The sequence below is a fragment of the Vicugna pacos genome, chromosome 4 (genome assembly GCF_048564905.1).
Source record: "Vicugna pacos chromosome 4, VicPac4, whole genome shotgun sequence".
Taxonomy (NCBI): Eukaryota; Metazoa; Chordata; class Mammalia; order Artiodactyla; family Camelidae; genus Vicugna; species Vicugna pacos.
In genome coordinates this window covers 72,690,298-72,708,165 of record NC_132990.1, presented here as the reverse complement: position 1 = coordinate 72,708,165, position 17,868 = coordinate 72,690,298, and the positions used below count along the sequence as shown (strand labels likewise).

General features: G+C 53.2%; 1 protein-coding gene and 1 long non-coding RNA gene across 8 annotated transcripts in view; one reads left to right on the top strand and one right to left on the bottom strand.

Annotated features, from left to right (window-relative positions):
- Window positions 1-263: 263 nt before the first annotated feature.
- Window positions 264-17,868, bottom strand: part of LRSAM1 (leucine rich repeat and sterile alpha motif containing 1) — a 35,940-nt gene continuing 18,335 nt past the window's right edge. For 6 of the 7 annotated variants that reach the window (XM_072960145.1, XM_015240330.3, XM_006205595.4 and 3 more), the window contains 12 exons: window positions 17,716-17,760; window positions 15,858-15,928; window positions 13,722-13,821; window positions 12,247-12,334; window positions 11,176-11,250; window positions 9,473-9,553; window positions 7,851-7,946; window positions 5,842-5,940; window positions 4,933-5,064; window positions 3,746-3,827; window positions 2,093-2,241; window positions 264-1,049 (listed from right to left, as the gene is read on the bottom strand). In XM_072960145.1, coding sequence (XP_072816246.1) covers window positions 924-1,049; window positions 2,093-2,241; window positions 3,746-3,827; window positions 4,933-5,064; window positions 5,842-5,940; window positions 7,851-7,946; window positions 9,473-9,553; window positions 11,176-11,250; window positions 12,247-12,334; window positions 13,722-13,821; window positions 15,858-15,928; window positions 17,716-17,760 — 1,144 coding nt within the window. In that variant the 3' untranslated portion in view covers window positions 264-923. The remainder of the gene's footprint in view (window positions 1,050-2,092; window positions 2,242-3,745; window positions 3,828-4,932; window positions 5,065-5,841; window positions 5,941-7,850; window positions 7,947-9,472; window positions 9,554-11,175; window positions 11,251-12,246; window positions 12,335-13,721; window positions 13,822-15,857; window positions 15,929-17,715; window positions 17,761-17,868) is intronic. The other variant, XM_015240331.3, reaches the window with a different exon arrangement.
- LOC140696171 (uncharacterized) lies at window positions 8,983-12,240 on the top strand. Its single transcript, XR_012072278.1, has 3 exons — window positions 8,983-9,226; window positions 10,108-10,157; window positions 11,861-12,240. It is a non-coding gene; the product is annotated as an uncharacterized lncRNA (long non-coding RNA).

The following is a 17,868-nucleotide window of genomic DNA, read 5'->3' as shown; positions in this document are numbered from 1 at the left end:
CAGGGCCCAGGCCTTCAAGCCCCCTGGTCTGGGATAGTGACCAGCACATGGCGCAGGTCACGCAGCACAACCTGCTCCCTGGACCCTCCGAGCCCTTCTTCTCTTCCAGCCCCGGTCTCTCCACCTGCAAGGAGGGAGGTTTGGATAACTTCACGTTCTGTTCCGGAATCCTTCCCTTCTGACTGAGGTGAGGTCCTCTCCCTCCACCCTCGGCCCTCCCCCTCCCCGGGCTCCATCAGGACCCAGTGACAACTCGGGAGGCGCAGGCTGGAGGTGGGTTTATTGACATTCCCACTTAGGGTCTGCAAAGCTCAGTGCCTGCCTGTGAGCTGCGTGGGGTGAGGAGTGCAGATCTGCAGAGCAGGGGGGCCCAGAGCGCTGGGGAGCAGGAGAAGGGGAGCCGAGGAGGGGACGACGTCGCTTGTGGCCCAAGGCCTGCACCAAACACTCTGGCCAATCTGAGGACAGGCCAGGGTGGTCTCCCTTCCCCTTGGCCAGGGCCCTCCTGCACTCCTGCCACCCCGGCGAGTGGGATGGCACTGTCCGTGCTGCCCTGATGAGGACACCGAGGCTCCCGGAGGGGCTGTTACTGCCACAGGGAGTGGCAGAGCCTCACAGGCTGGGGCATAGCCGCCTCCCTATACCTCAGGCCCAGTCCTTGTGCAACGAGGGGTCCCCTCTCCCCCACAGTATTCAGACCCGCTGTGTCACTGGTCAGGAGCATTCCTATCCCCATCTGGCTTGGGCGTGCTTGGAGATCAAGGGTCGGGCACCCTCCCAGGCTGTGGGGACAAGGCCCAGGACAGGGGGTGGGGGGGCATACTAGTCTGTCGAGAACTGGGGTGAGCTGGAGCCCTGGGCCTGCAGGTGCAGGGGTGGGGCTGGGGGCGCCGGGCCCGGGTGGGCGGGTGGCCGGCCGGCGCTCAGCCGCTGTGGTAGATGCGGAGACGCTGGGCGATGTCCTGGCGGCACAGCGGGCAGGTACGCAGCGGCTGGCAGCACTGCTGGCAGCAGCAGACGTGGCCGCAGTTGAGGAAGATCATCTGGGCCTTGGGAGAGAGAGTGGGGGCGTCCAGGCCCTGCCCCTGCCCGGTGCCCCAGGGGTGGGGCAACCAAGGCCCCCAGCCCCCTTGCTGTTCTTCACCTTTAAAATCTGATTGCACGGTCATCACACTCCATTCAAACCTCACAGACATGCAGGCGCCTGCCCTGCCCGGACACCCTCCTGCCCGTCTCTGTGTACAGCCGTGCAGGAGGGGCCACGGCCATGTCACTAGCCCTGCTGTTGGATGTGCAGATGGTCCCTGATTTCTGGTTTTTTATGCACTTTGCCTGGCCCCTTGGTCTCAAAATGACTCCAGCATTATAGATCAAAGCCATGGAAGCGTGCCTGTGCTTTGCTTTAATGTTTCCTCCTTTTAGAAAGTTGTCCCAAGGAAATAACCAAGGATGTGCTCCAAGCTCTGTTCAAAGCTGTTCAGAACAGCACTGTTTGTAATAACAAGAAATTGGAAGCCACCTATGGGACCCAAAGCAGGGGTTTGGTTAAATTTATAACCACCGAGTGCCTCTGTATCATGGCATGCCCTGGGCCTGGTAAAGACCACAGGGTAATCGAACTGCTGATGTGGCCGCCTTTTCCAAATAGGATCGCATGGTGGAGGGAGGGCTGGATTTTTACTTTACCTACTACATTGTTTAATTTTTAAAACAGGCATTAAGTTTGTTACAGTTTTAAAAATACGGTTTTTTAAAAAGTATCTTCAGAGAAAAATTGTATTGTTGATATTTAATGACTTGGGAAATTTCCCTTCGTGTTTAAGTGGAAGAAAAAAAAACCCTCTTTTGGAAAAAAGGCCCAGAAAATGTTAGCATCGCTCATGTTTGGGTCATGGGATCACGGGTCATTCTAATTTCCTGTATTTTTTGCTTTCTTGTATTTTCCAAAATTTCTAATGAATGCAATATACTTCTACTGCTAGAAGAGAGTTTAGAAAGAATACACGTGCCTGAGACGCTCAGGACGGCTGCAGGCATGGGGGCTGGGGGGGTGGGGTTGAGATCACGGGTTGGGCCCATTGCCCAGACTTACCTCCCGTTCCAGGCACACAACACATTCCGAGGTCTGCACCTCCAGCTCTGCAGGGGGAGCTGATGGTCTCACTAACTCAGGAAGCTCCTCAGGGGCAGAGGGGGGCTCAGGGGCCCCAAGGACTTCACCCTTGGGTGGTTTCAGCAGCTCTGTGGGGACAGGGAGACAGGCTGAGCCAGGGTCAAGCCCCACCGACCCCACTCCCTAGTGGCTCCCCTGGCCCTGCCTGCCCTAAATGGACGGTGAGCTGGAAGGCGGGGTGGCGATCTACTCTCAGATCCCTCACACCCTCTTATTTCCCTCTGCTGAGCCTTGTTCCCCATCTATAAAATGGAAGTGCTGTGGCACTGGCAGGGACGGCTACAGCAGGGGTTAACTGGGGCCTCTGATCCCTAACACGCCCTGAATCCTTCATGGCCACCCTGCAAGCAGGGCTCAGAGAGGGGAAGCCACTTGTCCAAGGCCACAGGGCCATCTGGTGGTGGAGCCACCATGCAGAAGCCCTGAGTTAGGGGCTCTGAGGTGGGCTGGACCTCGCTTGCAGATTCTCCACCCAGTGGCCCAGGCTCAGGTGACCCAGAGGAGCTGGGAGAGAAATGAGACACTCAAGGCTGCTCCCCCTGCCCCCCTGGCAGAGCCTCCAGCATGTCCACTGTCTGCCTGGAGCCAGCATCCCCTGCCTGGGTCCCAAACGCCATGAAGTGGGACATCAGAATCGGTCTCTCTCATCGTCAGGCAATGGGAAACAGCAACATCCCTGAGTCTCTCTTCATCCCAATCCCCATTCATTCACACTTCATGTTTTTCATTTATTCTAGTTTGAATTATAAGTAGCATTTTTTATAATTGGAAAAAACCTGGATTTTTTTTAAAGCCTGTCACGATTACCCTAGACCCTCTAAGGGTATCATGGTGCCCCCACCAACTATAAGGGGTGCTTTTCTATATTTAATATAACACATATTGAGTTCTGGAAACAAAAAGAAAACTGTCAGGAAGACACCTTCTGGAGCCAAGGAGCTGTCCTACCACAGCCTCCTGGCAGGGCGGCCACAATCAGGAAGAGCCCTAAGGGTCAGGGCAAGGGTTAACCTCTCTCTGCCTCAGTTTCCTCATCCCTCAAATGAGGGTAACAACAGTGCCCACTGCATGGAGTTGAAGCAAAGGTGACCAAACACGGTGCTCGTTAAATGCCTGGCACCCAGATGTGCCTGGCCCACGTCAGCCACAGCACCTCCCCAATCCAGGGCCTCCGGACGGGGGCGGAGTGCCTCCCTGACCTGCTGTTACCCCTTCACAACCATTACAGGCATCCTTCTACGTCTAAACCACAGGCCTGCCCGGGGCCCAGTGCTGGGCACAGGGTGGGCACTGGGCCCGGCCGGTTTCTCCTTCTACACCAGGCATCCTGGTCTGCAGGGTGGGCTTAGGGAAGCCAGGAAGGCCCCTCCACTGCTGAAAGGGAAAGCTCTCTTTTTCCATTTTTGTGACCTGTTTTTCCCATTTATAACTTCTGTTCTTTCAGGAGGGAAACTTAAGCACTGGTAAGGGTTAGAAGGCCCTCAGGACTCGTCCTGGATTGTAAACAGGTGGCCACCCCCACCACAGTCCACACGTAAGGGCTCTGCTTAGGAGAGGCCCTGGCATCGGTACCTGGCTGGGTCCTGGCCGCATCCAGCAGCTCCTGGACTCTGCGCAGGATCTGGTGCTGCAGGCCAGCCTCCGAGATGCCCACCTGGGACAGACCGAAGAAGAGCAGGTCACAGCCAGGCTGGAGCCTGCCGTGCAGCAGAGCCAACAGGACTGCCTCACCCCTGGCTTCTGGCACCGCTGACTGGAAACGGAGAGGCTGACCGGGGCCCAACAATCAGTGCGGCAGAGGGAGACACCGGGCCCAGAAGGAAACAACTCTGGTAACAGCTCCGGTTTAGCAAGTGCGTTGCTCATGCAGGGGCTGTGCTGACAGCTTCACCCGCGTGACCTCCCGTCACCCCCCATGACGACCGGGAGGTCAGGGCCCTGTCACAGTTCACATGGTCAGGTGGCTCACACCGAGGCTGAGCTGCTGAGAAGTGACTGTGCCAGACCCACATGGCCCCTCAGCCTCCAGAGCGCGCTCCTGAGCTTGGGCGACACGGCCCGTGAAGCCCTTCAGAGCCCGTTTCTGCGTCTGTCAGGGGCCAGGCGGTCCAGCACGGTGGTCAGCAGCGTGGACCTGGGCATCAGACCAGCTGCCCAGGCTGGAGTCCTGGCTCTGCTGTGTGACCTCAGGCAAACTGCGACCTTGCTGTGTCTAAGTTTCCTCATCTGAAAGATGATGACAATGAGCACCTTCCGGCCCAGGTTGTTGGGAGGAGTCAGTGAGCTCGTGTGTGCAACGTGCTTAGAGCAGTGCCTGGTGCTGGCAAGTCCTACAAAGCTGTCACCAGAATCCTTTGCCTCTCCTGAAGAGTAAGTAATTTCATGCAGTGTAGCCAGAATGTACCAGGCTCAGGCAGTGCTGCCGTCATGATAACTGCAAATCCATGGGGTGGGGAGGGGGCTGGACCAGATGACCTCCAAGGACTTGTCTGGCCCTACGATGTGAAGATCCAATCTGAAGCAGGTCAGGTGGAGTGGCGAGAGGGTAGTTGGGGTCAGTAGGACCCACAGCCCTGGGCTTTTCTTAGCCAAGTGATTAGGGCAGATGTTCTGGGCCTTCTGGAAGCAAGATGGCCCCAGGACATTTGATGATGGTTGGCCTCACCAAGAACTGCATGACAGCAAGTTGCCCCTTGGCTGGGTCAGGCCAGGGCCCTGCCCACCTCCCTAACCTCTCCCGAGGGGCTGCCGCTGCCCACCTTGGCCAGGTCCCCGGGGCCCATCTGGCTCAGCATGTCCAGTGAGATGCGGTGATGAGCGAAGACAGGCAGGTAGTGCTCAGCCGACAGCTCCACCAGGAGGGCCACCAGCTGGCGCTCCAGGCCTTCTTCCTGCAAGACAGACACAGGAAAAGCACCACAGACAAGAGAAAACCAAGAACAATTGTTTACAACCGCAAACAAAGGGTTTAAGTATATGTAACATAATATGTAAACTGCTTGGAACCTTTCCTACAAAGATGGGTATGTAAGTGCACAGAGACAGATGCACAAGGACATTCACTACCACTCCGTGAACTTGACAATGGCAAGCAACTTGAGTGGTCCTTAGGAGGGGACTGTGAAAGAAAATGGAAATGAGTATGTGTGCATCTATGCATGTCTGGGACATCATGCTGAACACCAGGAATGACACATTGTAACTGATTATACTTCAATTAAAAAAAAAGAGGGGACTGTTTAAACAAATGACGGTTCATCCAGATCCTAGACACTCTGCGTCTGTCTGGAAACAGCAAGGAGATCCACATGCACAGGCCTGGAGAGTAGCCCGTCACTAGCATTAAGAGGAAAAAGGAAGTTGCCAAAATAGCATGTGTAGAAAGACTCCATTTTTATTAAAAAAAAAAAAAAAAGCTTCGTGTGTCAGGGCAGTGGAGGGGGGACCACATGTGTGGTCCTGGTCTCTGCTCCCCCGATGTGCCCAGAGCTGTCTTCCCCCCAGCAGAATGAACGCTCCCCCTTCATCTCTGCCCTGCCAGAGCCTAGCACAGGACCTGGTAGACTAGTCACCAGAAATATGAATGGAATTAAACTGGAAGGATCAGGAAGCAGGGCATGGCTGTGGCGCAAGGCTCCCCTGGCAGGGTGGGCGCCACCAGTCCTCACCTGCAGCTTCAGGGATAAAGGTTTCTGGTTCAAGAGCCGTTGATACTGAATCAGCCAGTAATTCTCCTGCTTGGTTTCGCTTTTGGCTTCTAACTCTGTCTGCCAAGAAGGGAGCAGACACTGTTAGTTACAAATCAGTAAATAAAAGCGGTAATGACAGTGACCACTGTGAACTCTGCTCCTCTGAGCACGTGGGCGGCGCTTGGTGTTCTGCGGAGACCTTTCCTACCCTCCGCTGTCTCACCGGGAAAGGCAGGGAGCCTCACTACCCACTCCACTGCTGAGAACGACCTCAGACACAGCACACCCAGTCGGGGGACCAACAGGGGCTGCTGACACCTGGCGCCCCGCCCTGTGCACCGTGACTCTGAGGGGGACACCTTCCCATCTGCTTGCGGGAACAGCAAAGCATGAGGCAGCCGTCTTCTCCTAGGAGGCTCAGGCTTGTCCTTTGGGTGCCGGGCGGGGAAAGAAATAGGATTCTAAGGACACTTTGGCTTCTGGGGTGGGCTTCACCGATCTGACAAAGCTGGAGAATTATAAACATCCTCCTCAAACCACCCTGTCCTTCAAGAAATACTCCCTGGGTGCTGCTCTGGGCCTGGCCCCATCCTGGGTGCTGGGAGCTGGGGACAGAGCAATGAACAAATGACACTAACAGCAGCAGCGGCCAGTGATTCCAGGGCACCTGGTGCCAGACCGGGCCGAGCACTGGGAGATGCCGGCTTACTTAGTTCTCACAGTTCTGTGAAGGGCTTTCTACTGCACAGTGAAGAAACTGTGTGATTAGAACAGAGTGATCAGCAGCTGGCCCAAGTGCAAAGAGCTGCCCTGCGTCAGGGCCAGGATTCAGACCCAGGCCGGCCGCGCTTGGAGCCTGTGCTCTGAACCAACAAGCCACCACTCAGGACTGCAGCTGTGCTCTGGGACCAGGCGTGATGTGGGCAGATTTTAACACAGGCATCTCCCCACCCCCTTGGTAGTCCCTCTTGGACCCTGCTGAGCTGGCTCCTCTTTTCTGGCCTGGCCCTCCCTGGGCTATGGACACATCTCTCTCCTGGAGCCTATTGACCCTGGCAGTCACGTCCCGCTGAGGCAGTGCTTCCTTCCTCCACAGTGAGTCCCGTGGCCCCTTGAGGGCGAGGGCACAGCGCCACAGTGTGGCCGCCCCTGCACAGCACTCAGGGTGTGGGTCACATGTTAACACAATTTACAGGCGACAGCAGGGAGGCATCAAGGGGAACAGGCAGCTTCCAACTGGCACAAACACACCATCTGGGCTCGTGGGGGCACGGGAAGAAACGGGTCTCACTCCTCTCCATACCCGGCACAGGGCCGGCCTACGGCGGAGCTCAGAGGACATCCGGGGCAGTAACATGGGAAGACAGTGGGCCTTCACCACTCAGGTGCACTTGGGCTCTGGAGGAAGTGACCCTGACCTGCCACCCCAAAAGGGGCTCTGGCTCCCTGATAAAGTGCCGGGTCAAACCCATTTGGGTCCTGAGGACAGTCTGGCAACTTCTGCCAAAGGCTTATTAAATGGTCTGCCCTGGACACAGCAAGTCCTCTCCTGGGCATCTGTCTGCGTAAATACTCATGGCTGTGCTCAAATCCTCAGCTGCAGAGACAGAGCCTTGCTTACAAAAGTAAGAAACGAGTAGCTCGTCAACCGGCCAAAGGAGGGCCCATCTGGACACAGCCACCGAAGGAGCACAGAGGACATGAGAGACAGGAAAGGGCAGGTGCCAGCGGGACTGGGGGAAGGGTGTGCAGCTCTGAGTTACAGGCACATACACACAGAGCGGTAAACATGCGTCGCAATGTCTGGAAAACATACATCAAAATATTGGCAATAAACAACCTCTCGGAAGTGAGATTCTTGTCCTTTGTACTTTCCATTTTTTCTCTGATGAACAATTACTAGAATAATGAAAGCGTTTCAAAGAACGGCAAGAGCATTTAGGGAAAGCAAACCCCTGTGTGAAGCCTGACGTGGAAGCCAAACGCACCAGGATCTCCCGGAGCTCTTCCTCTCGCTGTGTCTTCTCTTTGAGAAGCTGCTGGAGCAGGGAGCTGAGGGCCCAGCGCTGCTCGGAGATCATCTCCTGCAACACAAGACCACACCTGGTGCTGGGAGCACATGGCGCCCAGGGCCAGAAGTCCCCGCCGTGTGGTGGATGGATCCCCCCTCACTGGGTTCTCAGCTGGCAGCCCAGGGCCCACACTCCATTCAAGGCTCTGCCACTGATCTCAGGCTGAGAGTTGGGGGACAGAGTGGAGGGGCCCCTTGGCCCAGGCTTCCCCTCCCTACCCTCTCCCAAGTCTGTCCTTCCTTTCCCCACAGGGTAAGGCCAGGCCTGCGATCTAGTGGATGATGACAGTGCAGCGGTGAGAAACATCAAACAAAGGAAATGACAAGCCGCAGGGATCTGACCTCGTTTTCCCTGACTACAGAGCACGTGGGCAGAAGCAAAAGGTGGGAAGTCGGTGCGTGACCCACACATTTGGGAAGGCTCTACACAGATGGAGGGATGCACAAACTGGAGAGAGCCCTGGTTTGTATCCATGTTCCACTCTTCCTCTTGGAAACCTCGTGAAGACCTTGAAAATGAGAGCCCCACAAACTCTACCAGGCAGGAGACATGGGCACGCGCCAAGCACAGTGGCTCCCTCTTCTCTGAGAGCTACCCCAACCCCCCATCGCTGGGGACTTTCCACCTGCTGGCTCACTCCCCTCTGATGGTCCTGACACAGGCCAAGCCTGGAAGACTATTTCCAGTTTATGTGGTGGGGACACGGAGGCCTGGGGAGGGGAAGTGACCTGTCTAGGGTCACACAGTGGCAGACCTGTGACCAGGACTCCAGACCCCAGCATTCCCTTTCCTGCATTGAGAAGCTCTTAAGACAATAAAGATGCCTTCACTGAGGACAGACACAGGGACAATGACAGACAGAAGGCTCTGCTAAAAGCCTGGTACAGGCCACAAGCCCTCACACACCTCTGATCCAGCCCCTTTGTGCACAACTGGGGAGATGAGGTACAGAGACGGGAAAGGACTGCCCCTTCTCCCCTACCCACCCAGGCCACACAGAAAGACTGTGTGGGGACAACCCGGGTCCCAGATTTGCAGCCCAGAGCACTATCTGCCAGTCCCTGCTGCCCCCATGGCTCTGTGAGCAGGATACCAGGCCGGAGCTCACAGAGAAGCTGCCTGCAGGGAGTGACAATCAAAGCTGGGCCCTCTCCCTCCAGACATCCTTGAGACACCAGAGGATGTCAGCCCATGAGAACCAGCACCCCAGAAGCATGGCTTAAAGAGACAGGGAGCTCAGCAGCGACCCAGCTCCAAAACAAAGAAAACGCGGCGATGGAGATGCAGCCTAGGTGAGCCTTGGCAATGAAACCGTCCTTCCTCTGACCCTCCTGCCTAGCAACAGGCTGACCCAACCCCTAACCTTGGCCTGCACTGGGCTCAGCCCCCAGGCTGAGCCTTCTAGGGCCAGGGCATCCTCCAGCATCACTGCCTCGACTACGGAGAGCAGCCAAGAGGCAGTGGGGAAACCGGTGGGGGGTTTTCACCAGTTGGGGGCTGGGGTCAGGGGACAGAGCAGGCCAGGGAGCCCTACATACCTGTAGTGCCTCTGTGTCCAGGGATTTCCTCTTTAACTCCAGCTGTGTCAGCTGCAATAACCCAGTTTCTATTAACTTAATCTAAACAGAAGATGAGACAGGGTTTTTTTTATTAACCACAGTTCAATTCTGTGCTGCTGTTCCTGGATGGCCAAGTGGGTCTAAGAATCCTGTCTGGAGGTGGGGGTGGTTCTGGAATGAAGGAGACCTGTGCGCCTTGAGAACTTCCTCAGTAGGGGTTTAGAAAGAACTCGCTATTGCATAGCCCCGAGTGTTCTGGGAGTGTGGACTCAGTCCTGGCCAGGACTGCTGCTCAAGAGCCGAGCACGGGGCCAGGCCCAGAGTGGGTGTCGTCAAGGTGCTCAGAATGAAGACAGTGAGGACCGTGAGTCAAGGACAGACACGGAATTCTCACTGAGCCTCTTACAGGTCTAATTCTCTTGCTTCCTCTAAACAGCTGTCACAGAGGAGAGCAGAGGGTAAGGGAAGGGACTGGGCAGTAACAATAATAGTATAGCTGATATTTATTGAACATTCCCTGTGCTAGGACTGTGCTTTATATGCATCATTTCATCAATTCTCCTCTGGCTATTAGGTGGTTATTATTATTATTATTACTACTACTACTTTTACAGATAAGGAAACTGAGGCTCAGAGAGGTTAAGTACCCAAGGACACACAGCAGGTAAGTGAGTGTGCCCTTTTCCTGGGATGTCCCTGCTTACAGTCTGAAGGGGAAGAGCTGGCCTGGTGGGTCAAAACCACCCACTGAGACTGTCTCGGAGGTTACCACATACCCTCAGGGTGTGACTGGGGGCTTTTAGTCCTGGGGGATGGGTCAGACCCCACGGCCAGTGACTTCTCTACCCTGTGCCTATGGTCCTATGACCCTTGTCCCTACGTTCCTATGACCCCACCAACCCCTGGTCAGAGGAATGAGATTCATGTCCGGCAATGTGAGATTGAAATTAAAGGGGGAAATAAAAAGGTAAGTTGGTTTTGGTCAAAAAAGAAAAGAACAAAAAGAAAGAAAAAAAACCATGCAAAATATGAAATTCAAAGTGTGCTGAATACGATGTGATGTGAGTTCCGTGGCCCGAAAGCTCACTCCGTCTCCTGCCCACCACCCCTACCACCCCTCAGGGACCCAGACACAGCCCCACTGGGCAGGGGCGGCCGAGAGGCCCCAGTGGTGGGGCTCGCCCAAGGCCAGCCCGCAGGTCACCAGTGGAGCCTGGATGAGCGCACATCTTCCTGGAGACCCCACGCCCAGGTCACCCCTCAGCTGACACCAGGACCCGCCTGCCCACCTGTCCCAGCTCCTCAGTCTGAGCTGACGGGGACGCTGGGGTTTGGGCCAGCCACTCCTTCGCAGCAAGAGCGTCCTGCCTGGGGCCAATCAACGCAGAGGCGGCCAAGCAGTCAAGGCCAAGAGTTAGCACTGCCCTTTCCCTCACTCGATCCTGGGTATCGTGAGCACAGGTCACAGTGGCCAGGCTTGCACAGTGCTGCCCCAGGCACCTCCTGCTGGCCCCCAAGTAGGTTCCATCAGGGAGTTGGGGGTTTCCGGAGGAGACCTCTTGTTGAGCTGGCTTGGAAGGAGCTGGGATTCAAACCTCAACTGCCACCTGTGTAGCCACCTCCATGTGCCTCTGAAAGCCCACAGGACAGGTCTAGATGGGGACCACACCCCCTGCACTCACCTGGTTCCTGATCTGCCGATGCATCAGGTCCTTCTTCACCTGGAGAGCCTCAAACGCGGCCTTCTGCATGGCGCTCTGTAACAGAGATCACGGCCGCTGAGGGGCCCCAGCGGGGAAACAACATCTGCGCCAAAGACACCTTCACGTGGGACTTTCTGTTTCTTAGAGAGACGACAACTCTTCAGCTCACTTGTTTAAATTTTTCAAATAATCTTTATTAATGGCTTACTACATGCTGGACACCATGCTCCGGGCTCTCCCAGCCTTGCACACAAAACAAGTGAGGACATGGCTGCTCTCACTGCCTGTTTCACAGATGAGGAAGGTGGGGTTCGGAGAAGTGAACCTGCTGACCCTAGCATGCGTCTGTCCAGCCCCGAGCCTCACCTTAAGCACAAGGCCAGCCACCCTCTCTAAGGAACAGAGCACTTTCCTCAGACAATCTCGCAAATACTAAGTTAAATCATTTTGGAAGAAGAGAGAGATTGGAGCTGGGGAGAAGGGGGATGGTGACGATGGACTGAGGAGTGACAGGATGACATCACGGAGGAAGACAGGAGGGAGGTGACGTGAGGGTCGAGGAACGAGACTCCAACAGGGATGGTGGGGAAAGCTGAGACCAAACAGTATGGACACAAGAGGGAGGGAATCATGGGGGTCCTTCTTCATCTCATCTACTCTGCAGCACCACGGAGGATCTACTAGGCGTCAGCTAAGACAGAAGGAGAGCAGACGGAGGGGCAGCGGGACTGGAAGCAAGAAGACCTGTGGGCTCGCTCTGCGGTGTGGTCACCGCCATGTCCTGCCCACTAAGTCCTCACAGTGGAGCCCCACGCAGCATGGGGAGCAGGTGCCCCGGGAAGGGTGCCTCCCCAGACTTCAGTAACCAGAAGTTACCACTCAGAGAGGCCTTCCCCTGCCCCTCACCCTGATGGTTTGTACGTTTCTAACTCTCTAAGCTTCTTGGTTCTCACATACTACCCAGGACAGGGCTTCCACGTGGAGGCCTGGTGCTCTGCCCCAGGCTCCCTGAGCCCCTTCTGTGCCCCCGCCCTCACACCCTGGGCTCACCTCCTGCAGGATCTGGCTGATGGCTTTGTTCTGATCCATCTGTTGCCATGACAAAATCTGCTGGAACCGCTCATCCATCTCAGCCATGCTGCCAGAAAGACAGCAAATTCATTCACTCTCTGAACATTTCCTGAGCACCTACTACGTGCCAGGCACCTTGGAGGAGATGAAGATAAACCATTTACTCATTTAACAATACTTATGGAGCACCTGCTGGGGCCATGTCCTGGGCTGGGCATGGACAAAGTTTTGTCTGATCCCATGGCCCTGGAAGGAGGGTGATGGAGCCTCTGTGTCTCCAGAGCTAGAGGAGACAATCTCCCAGGCCCTGTCATCCACCCCTCGACCGGAATCCTCTTTACGACGTCCCTGAAGCGCCTGCATGGCCTCTGCCCACCCACCTCCACTGACGGGGAGCTCACGAGCTCCTGGGTGAGCCACTCAGGCTGCGAGAATGCTGTCCTTCCCGGCACTGATGTCTGCCCCACCCTAGCATCTCTCGTCCTGGACATGCTCTCATCCCCCAGAACAAGGCTAGTGACTCTGGCACAAAAATCCAAACTCTGCAACCTTACATATGGCCACACTTTGGTACAAGCTTGGTTTTCAGTTTGTTTCATAATAATAGCTGTTATATGTTGGACCCTTATGTGGCAGATATTAATGATCACTAATGCTCTTTAAATCTTCCAACAACTCTTGGAGTAAGTACTGTGATTTACCCCCACTTTTTGGACAAGAAAATGGACACTCAGGGAGGAAAAATAACTTGCCCAAGACTTCACAGTTAGTAACAGAAGTGGGACGTGGATCCACGTCTGTCTGCCCCTACTGCTCCTAAAAAAAGGTCATGCTACCAGAAAGGAGGGACATAGGGAGGCTGGCATGCCCCAGGTGCCCAGTGGGGTGGAGGTGGCAGCTGCACCAAAGCCACTCAGATGGGAAGAGAAACACAAGGGCAGTCAGGGCTCCTGGCCCGATCCCGACTGGGGCTCCTGAGCATCTAACGAGCTCTTCTCAACTGGCTTTGCTGGGCACCGAAGCTCCTTAGAGACAAAGCCACAGTGCTGTGGTGCCAGGGTCGAACCATAGCCCTGCCATCAGCTAGCTGTGTTTCCTTGGGTGTGCTGTTCTGCCTCCCTGAGCCCGAGCTGCAACTGTAAAGTGGGGCTAATGACAATGTAGTCCCTCCCAGATCCAATAAGCTACTGCTTGTCACCCAGCTGAGTGCCTGGCACGCAGGCGGTGCCCAAGAAGAGCTAGTGATTCCTGTCACTGCATCACGGCCCAACACAGAATCACGGGGTCCAGCTAGAAAAGTCACAAAGATCAGTCGCCACTTGCCCCTGACAACGTGGCCGGGAGTGGGGTGCCCCAAGGCAGGGGATCCCAGGGCCTAGGCATCACCCCACAGTCCTTGACCCTGAGCCAGCTTCCTCAACTCCCCCGCTCGGGAAGCCTCATCCTTACCTTACCTGGAACAGGCCTGCTGGACCAAGTTCTGCCTCTGAGACTCGTAAGCCATCTGGATGAGCCGGTTCTTACAACTCTCGGTCAGCATCTGCTGCATGGCAGCTGAGGAAACAAGGGGGCAGGGCTGAGAAAGGGCAGCCACTCCTGGGGTGGCCTCGTGGGTCATCCACCTGAGAGTCACCCTTGAAAAAAAATCTTTTTTTTTTAAACTCTAGAAGTAACTTCAGCTTGAAAGACTAACTGTAAAACACTGAATAGCACCCACACAGTCTTCCATAATCTTGTCACCCAGAAATATTACATTTTGATGTATATTCTTCTGGTCAATTTTAATGCATATTTATGGATTTAAAAAAATTTAAAAAAAAAGAATTCAAAGCAGGGACGTGAACAGATGTTTGTATACCTACACTCATAGCAATGTTATTCACAACAGCCAAAAAAGGTGGACACAACCAAAGAGCCTATTGACAGACGGATAAACAAAATGTGGTCTATCCATACACTGGACTATTAATCAGTCTTAAAAAGGAAGGAAATTCTAACATAAGCTACAAGATGGATGAACCCTGAGTGAAAGAAGCCAGTCACAAAAGGACAACACTGTATGATTCCACTTATGTGAGGCACATAGAGACAGGAAGTAGAATGGTGGTCCTGCAGGGTCCAGAGATGGGGAAATGGGGAGATTCTGCTTAGTGGGTAGAGCTTCATTTTGGGATGATGAAAAAGTTCTAGAGATGGATGGTTGTACAACAATGTAAACGTACTTAATGCCACAGAACTGTACATTAAAAGTGGTTAAAATGGTAAATTTTATGCTCAGTATATTTAACCATATGAGAAAATTAAAATGTTACCACGCTAAAGTTACCACTTTCTCACCTTTTATAAATACATTCCTATGTCGTCATGGTGATGTGATTTTAACGTCTACAGAGTCCTACAGAGCATGGGTTGCCAAAGCTTAAGATAATCCTCTCTTTCAGGGCATTCAGGGTCTTTTTGCATATTAAATGATACTTCTATAAATATCTTGCTCAAACATCTCTGTGCACATCTGACCATTTGATTACCCCCTAGAATAATTCTCAGAAGTGCGCAGTGTTAAGGTCATGGGTACAGGTCATGTATACAAGTTACCCTTTCTGCCCTCCAGAAAGATTCATATTGCCTTTGGCAGCACCCAGGACGGCTCGGTACCATATGCCCTCAACAATTCTGGGTTATTACCTTTTTTTGCCTTTTTGTTATTTGCATTGAAATTTTTTAGTTATAAAAATAATACACGCTCATTCTTAAAAAGCTAAGCAACAGGGAAGTTTGAAAAGGTGGAGACAAAAGTCTCCTAACACAGAGCCTATCCCCAGCCAGCAATTTTGATAAACATCCTTCTGGGGATGCAAACGCAGTATTTCTCTTTATAAACAGTGGATAATGGTGACCTTAAAACAGGGACATTCAAGATAGGACACCTCATCGGGAGGTAGTGGGAGATGGTGTATGGAAAGTGCTTGGCCCAGTGTCTGGTACACAGTAAACCTCGACTAAGGGTGCACAAAATACCTCTTTCTCCTGCTCAGGCGCTGAAGAATGGGGTGACCCAGAAAGAATCGCTCCTTATTTTAAATAATGAGGAACTGCCTCCTTGCCTTCCTTGGCACGTGGCTCGATGTTCTCAGGATCAGTTGGGGAGAACTCCTCTCGTTGTGTGGACAGTGTGGAGCCCCAGGACCACTTGGGGAGTGACAGGAAGAGGGACTCCCAGGAGTATGGGAGGGGCCACCACAGCTCACGATGACAGTAACTCTAAGAGCCATGCTTTGTGCCAGGATGATCTCATCTGGCCCTCATAATGACCCTATGAGGCAGATAATTATCTGTCTCCCCATTTTATAGATATGAAAACTGAGGCTCAGAAAAGTGAGGGACCAGTAATGCCCCCTGTATCTGAGCTGGGATTCTGAATCCAAGTCCAGGCTGACCCTAGGGCCCACGTTCCATGACTAGACTTTACTGCCCCTCCTGAGGGATTAAGTAGCATACTCAGTACCAATAGAGGGATGGCTGTCACCTCCTGCCTCAGTCAGCCACGCTCTGTTTCCATGACCCCCGCCCCTCCCCAACCCAAGACTCACAGGCAATCTCCCGGCGACGCAGGTTCTCTGTCTCCTCCTGGGTTATGGACATCAACTGCTCCATTCTTATTCTAGCAAAAAAATCGATCCATTTATTCAGCGTATGTGACATTTCCAACAGGGAATCCCATCAGATGAGCACCACCTCCTTCAGGAAGTCCTCCATATGCGTGCTTTCTGAAAGCCCGTGGCAGGACGGACCTCCATGGGGGCTCTGTTAACTTTCAGCCTTGTGGGTGGGAGCTTCTTGCATAAAAAGATGAACATTCCCTTAGGAAAATGGGCAAAGGACACAAACAGCCCCCTGATGTTACTGCTTGAATGCAAGTGACCACTGAACATACAGAAAGATCCCTAGCACCACCGATAACGAAAGAAGTGAAATCTTGTCACCCGTCAGGCGAGTTGACATTAAGAAAACTGATAAGCACTGGAGATGGCAGTGAACGTGGACAAGTGGGCATTCTGTACACTGTTGAGAGGGGTGTAAATTGGCAAAATGTTTTTTGGGAGGCAGTCTGGCAATACCTATCGAAATGTACTTTGAGTCTTTCCTTCCAAAATATTCACATAAGGCATAAGGGCACATCTAATACTGCTTGTAATACTGCTTGTAATTATGAAACACCGGAAACCACTTACATGTTCACAGAGGACTAATTACTTAAACTATGATATAATTATACAGTGGAATTTGCTACAGCTATTACAATTAATGAGGTTTTTGGCATGGAAATACATCCATGATATAACAAGTGAAAATAAGAAAGTAACTGCATGTATGTACGTGCATGTTGCTTGTGTGTATATTTATTCCCCACACTAAACTGGCACAGTGGCTGGGAGGGGACAGCCTTTAATGTTTCTTGCAGAAGAAGCACATATGGTCCGGGCATTCTGCGTTCCGCCCAGGACCACAGGCTGCACAAAGGAAGGCCATATCTGGTGTATCCATGGACCCCAGGCCCAGCCCAGAGAGGGCACTTGGTCAGTGTGCTGAATAAATGATGCCACCTGCCACAGCTCAGCTCGGCCTTGACCACCCCCAGCTGCCACAGCCCCCCCAGCTAAAGCGGAAGAGGTGATGGGGCTTCCCTGCAAACCCACGGGAGCCCCCGAAGGAGGCCTTCCCGGGCAGCCAGGGGTCAGGAAGGCTGGGCCCATGGTGAGGGAAGAGTCTCCCAGGCACAGCAGCCAGGTCCACACTGCTATTTTGGGATCCCCAAGGATCAGGAGGGATGCACGCTAATACCCCAGGGAGCTGGGGCGGGGGGTAGGGCACTTCCCCCACATCTTACCATCTTTTCTAAAGTGCCTCTCAATGCAGACAACTTGGAGAGTGCAGAAAACACAAAGATCACCATCTCCAATTCCTGCCTCTCGAAGCGTTCAGTGTAAACGCCTGGGGTGGGTCCTTGCGCTTTCTCAGTACAGATACAGGCAGGGTGTCTTTAAGAAATGATACACTGTAGACTCCACTTTACGACTTAGCAATAGAGTGGGCGCGTTTCCATTAAATAAGGAATATTCTTAAGATATTTAATGGCTACAGATTATTCCTCTGTATATAACTTCTAAATGTAGATTTTTTTCTAATTTTTTATACTAGAAATATGGTTGGACATTATACATAATTATTCACATCTCTGGGTATTTCTCAAGAGTGTCTATGTATTTTAACAAACTTGAAGGCAGCAATTCTTTTTAATTCAATACTCCCTAAGGAGGTGAACCTCCTTACAGTTTTATAAAACTTTTCCAGCATAATCCTTGAGAATCACAAGTCCTTCTCTCCCCAGAGCCGCAAGCCCCCAGGAAGGACCGCAGTGCTGAGAAATGGCTGGAGCAAAACACTTACCTTTCATTTTCCAGTGACTTCAGAATCTCAGAACTTTTCTTCTGCCTGTGGAGGAAACCATGATAGGCCTGCAGTCACTAGTGGGTCCGTTTCCAACAGAACCACTCAGGGGGCTTAGGAACTGATCACTTAGGGGTTCTGTGTCTCAGGCCA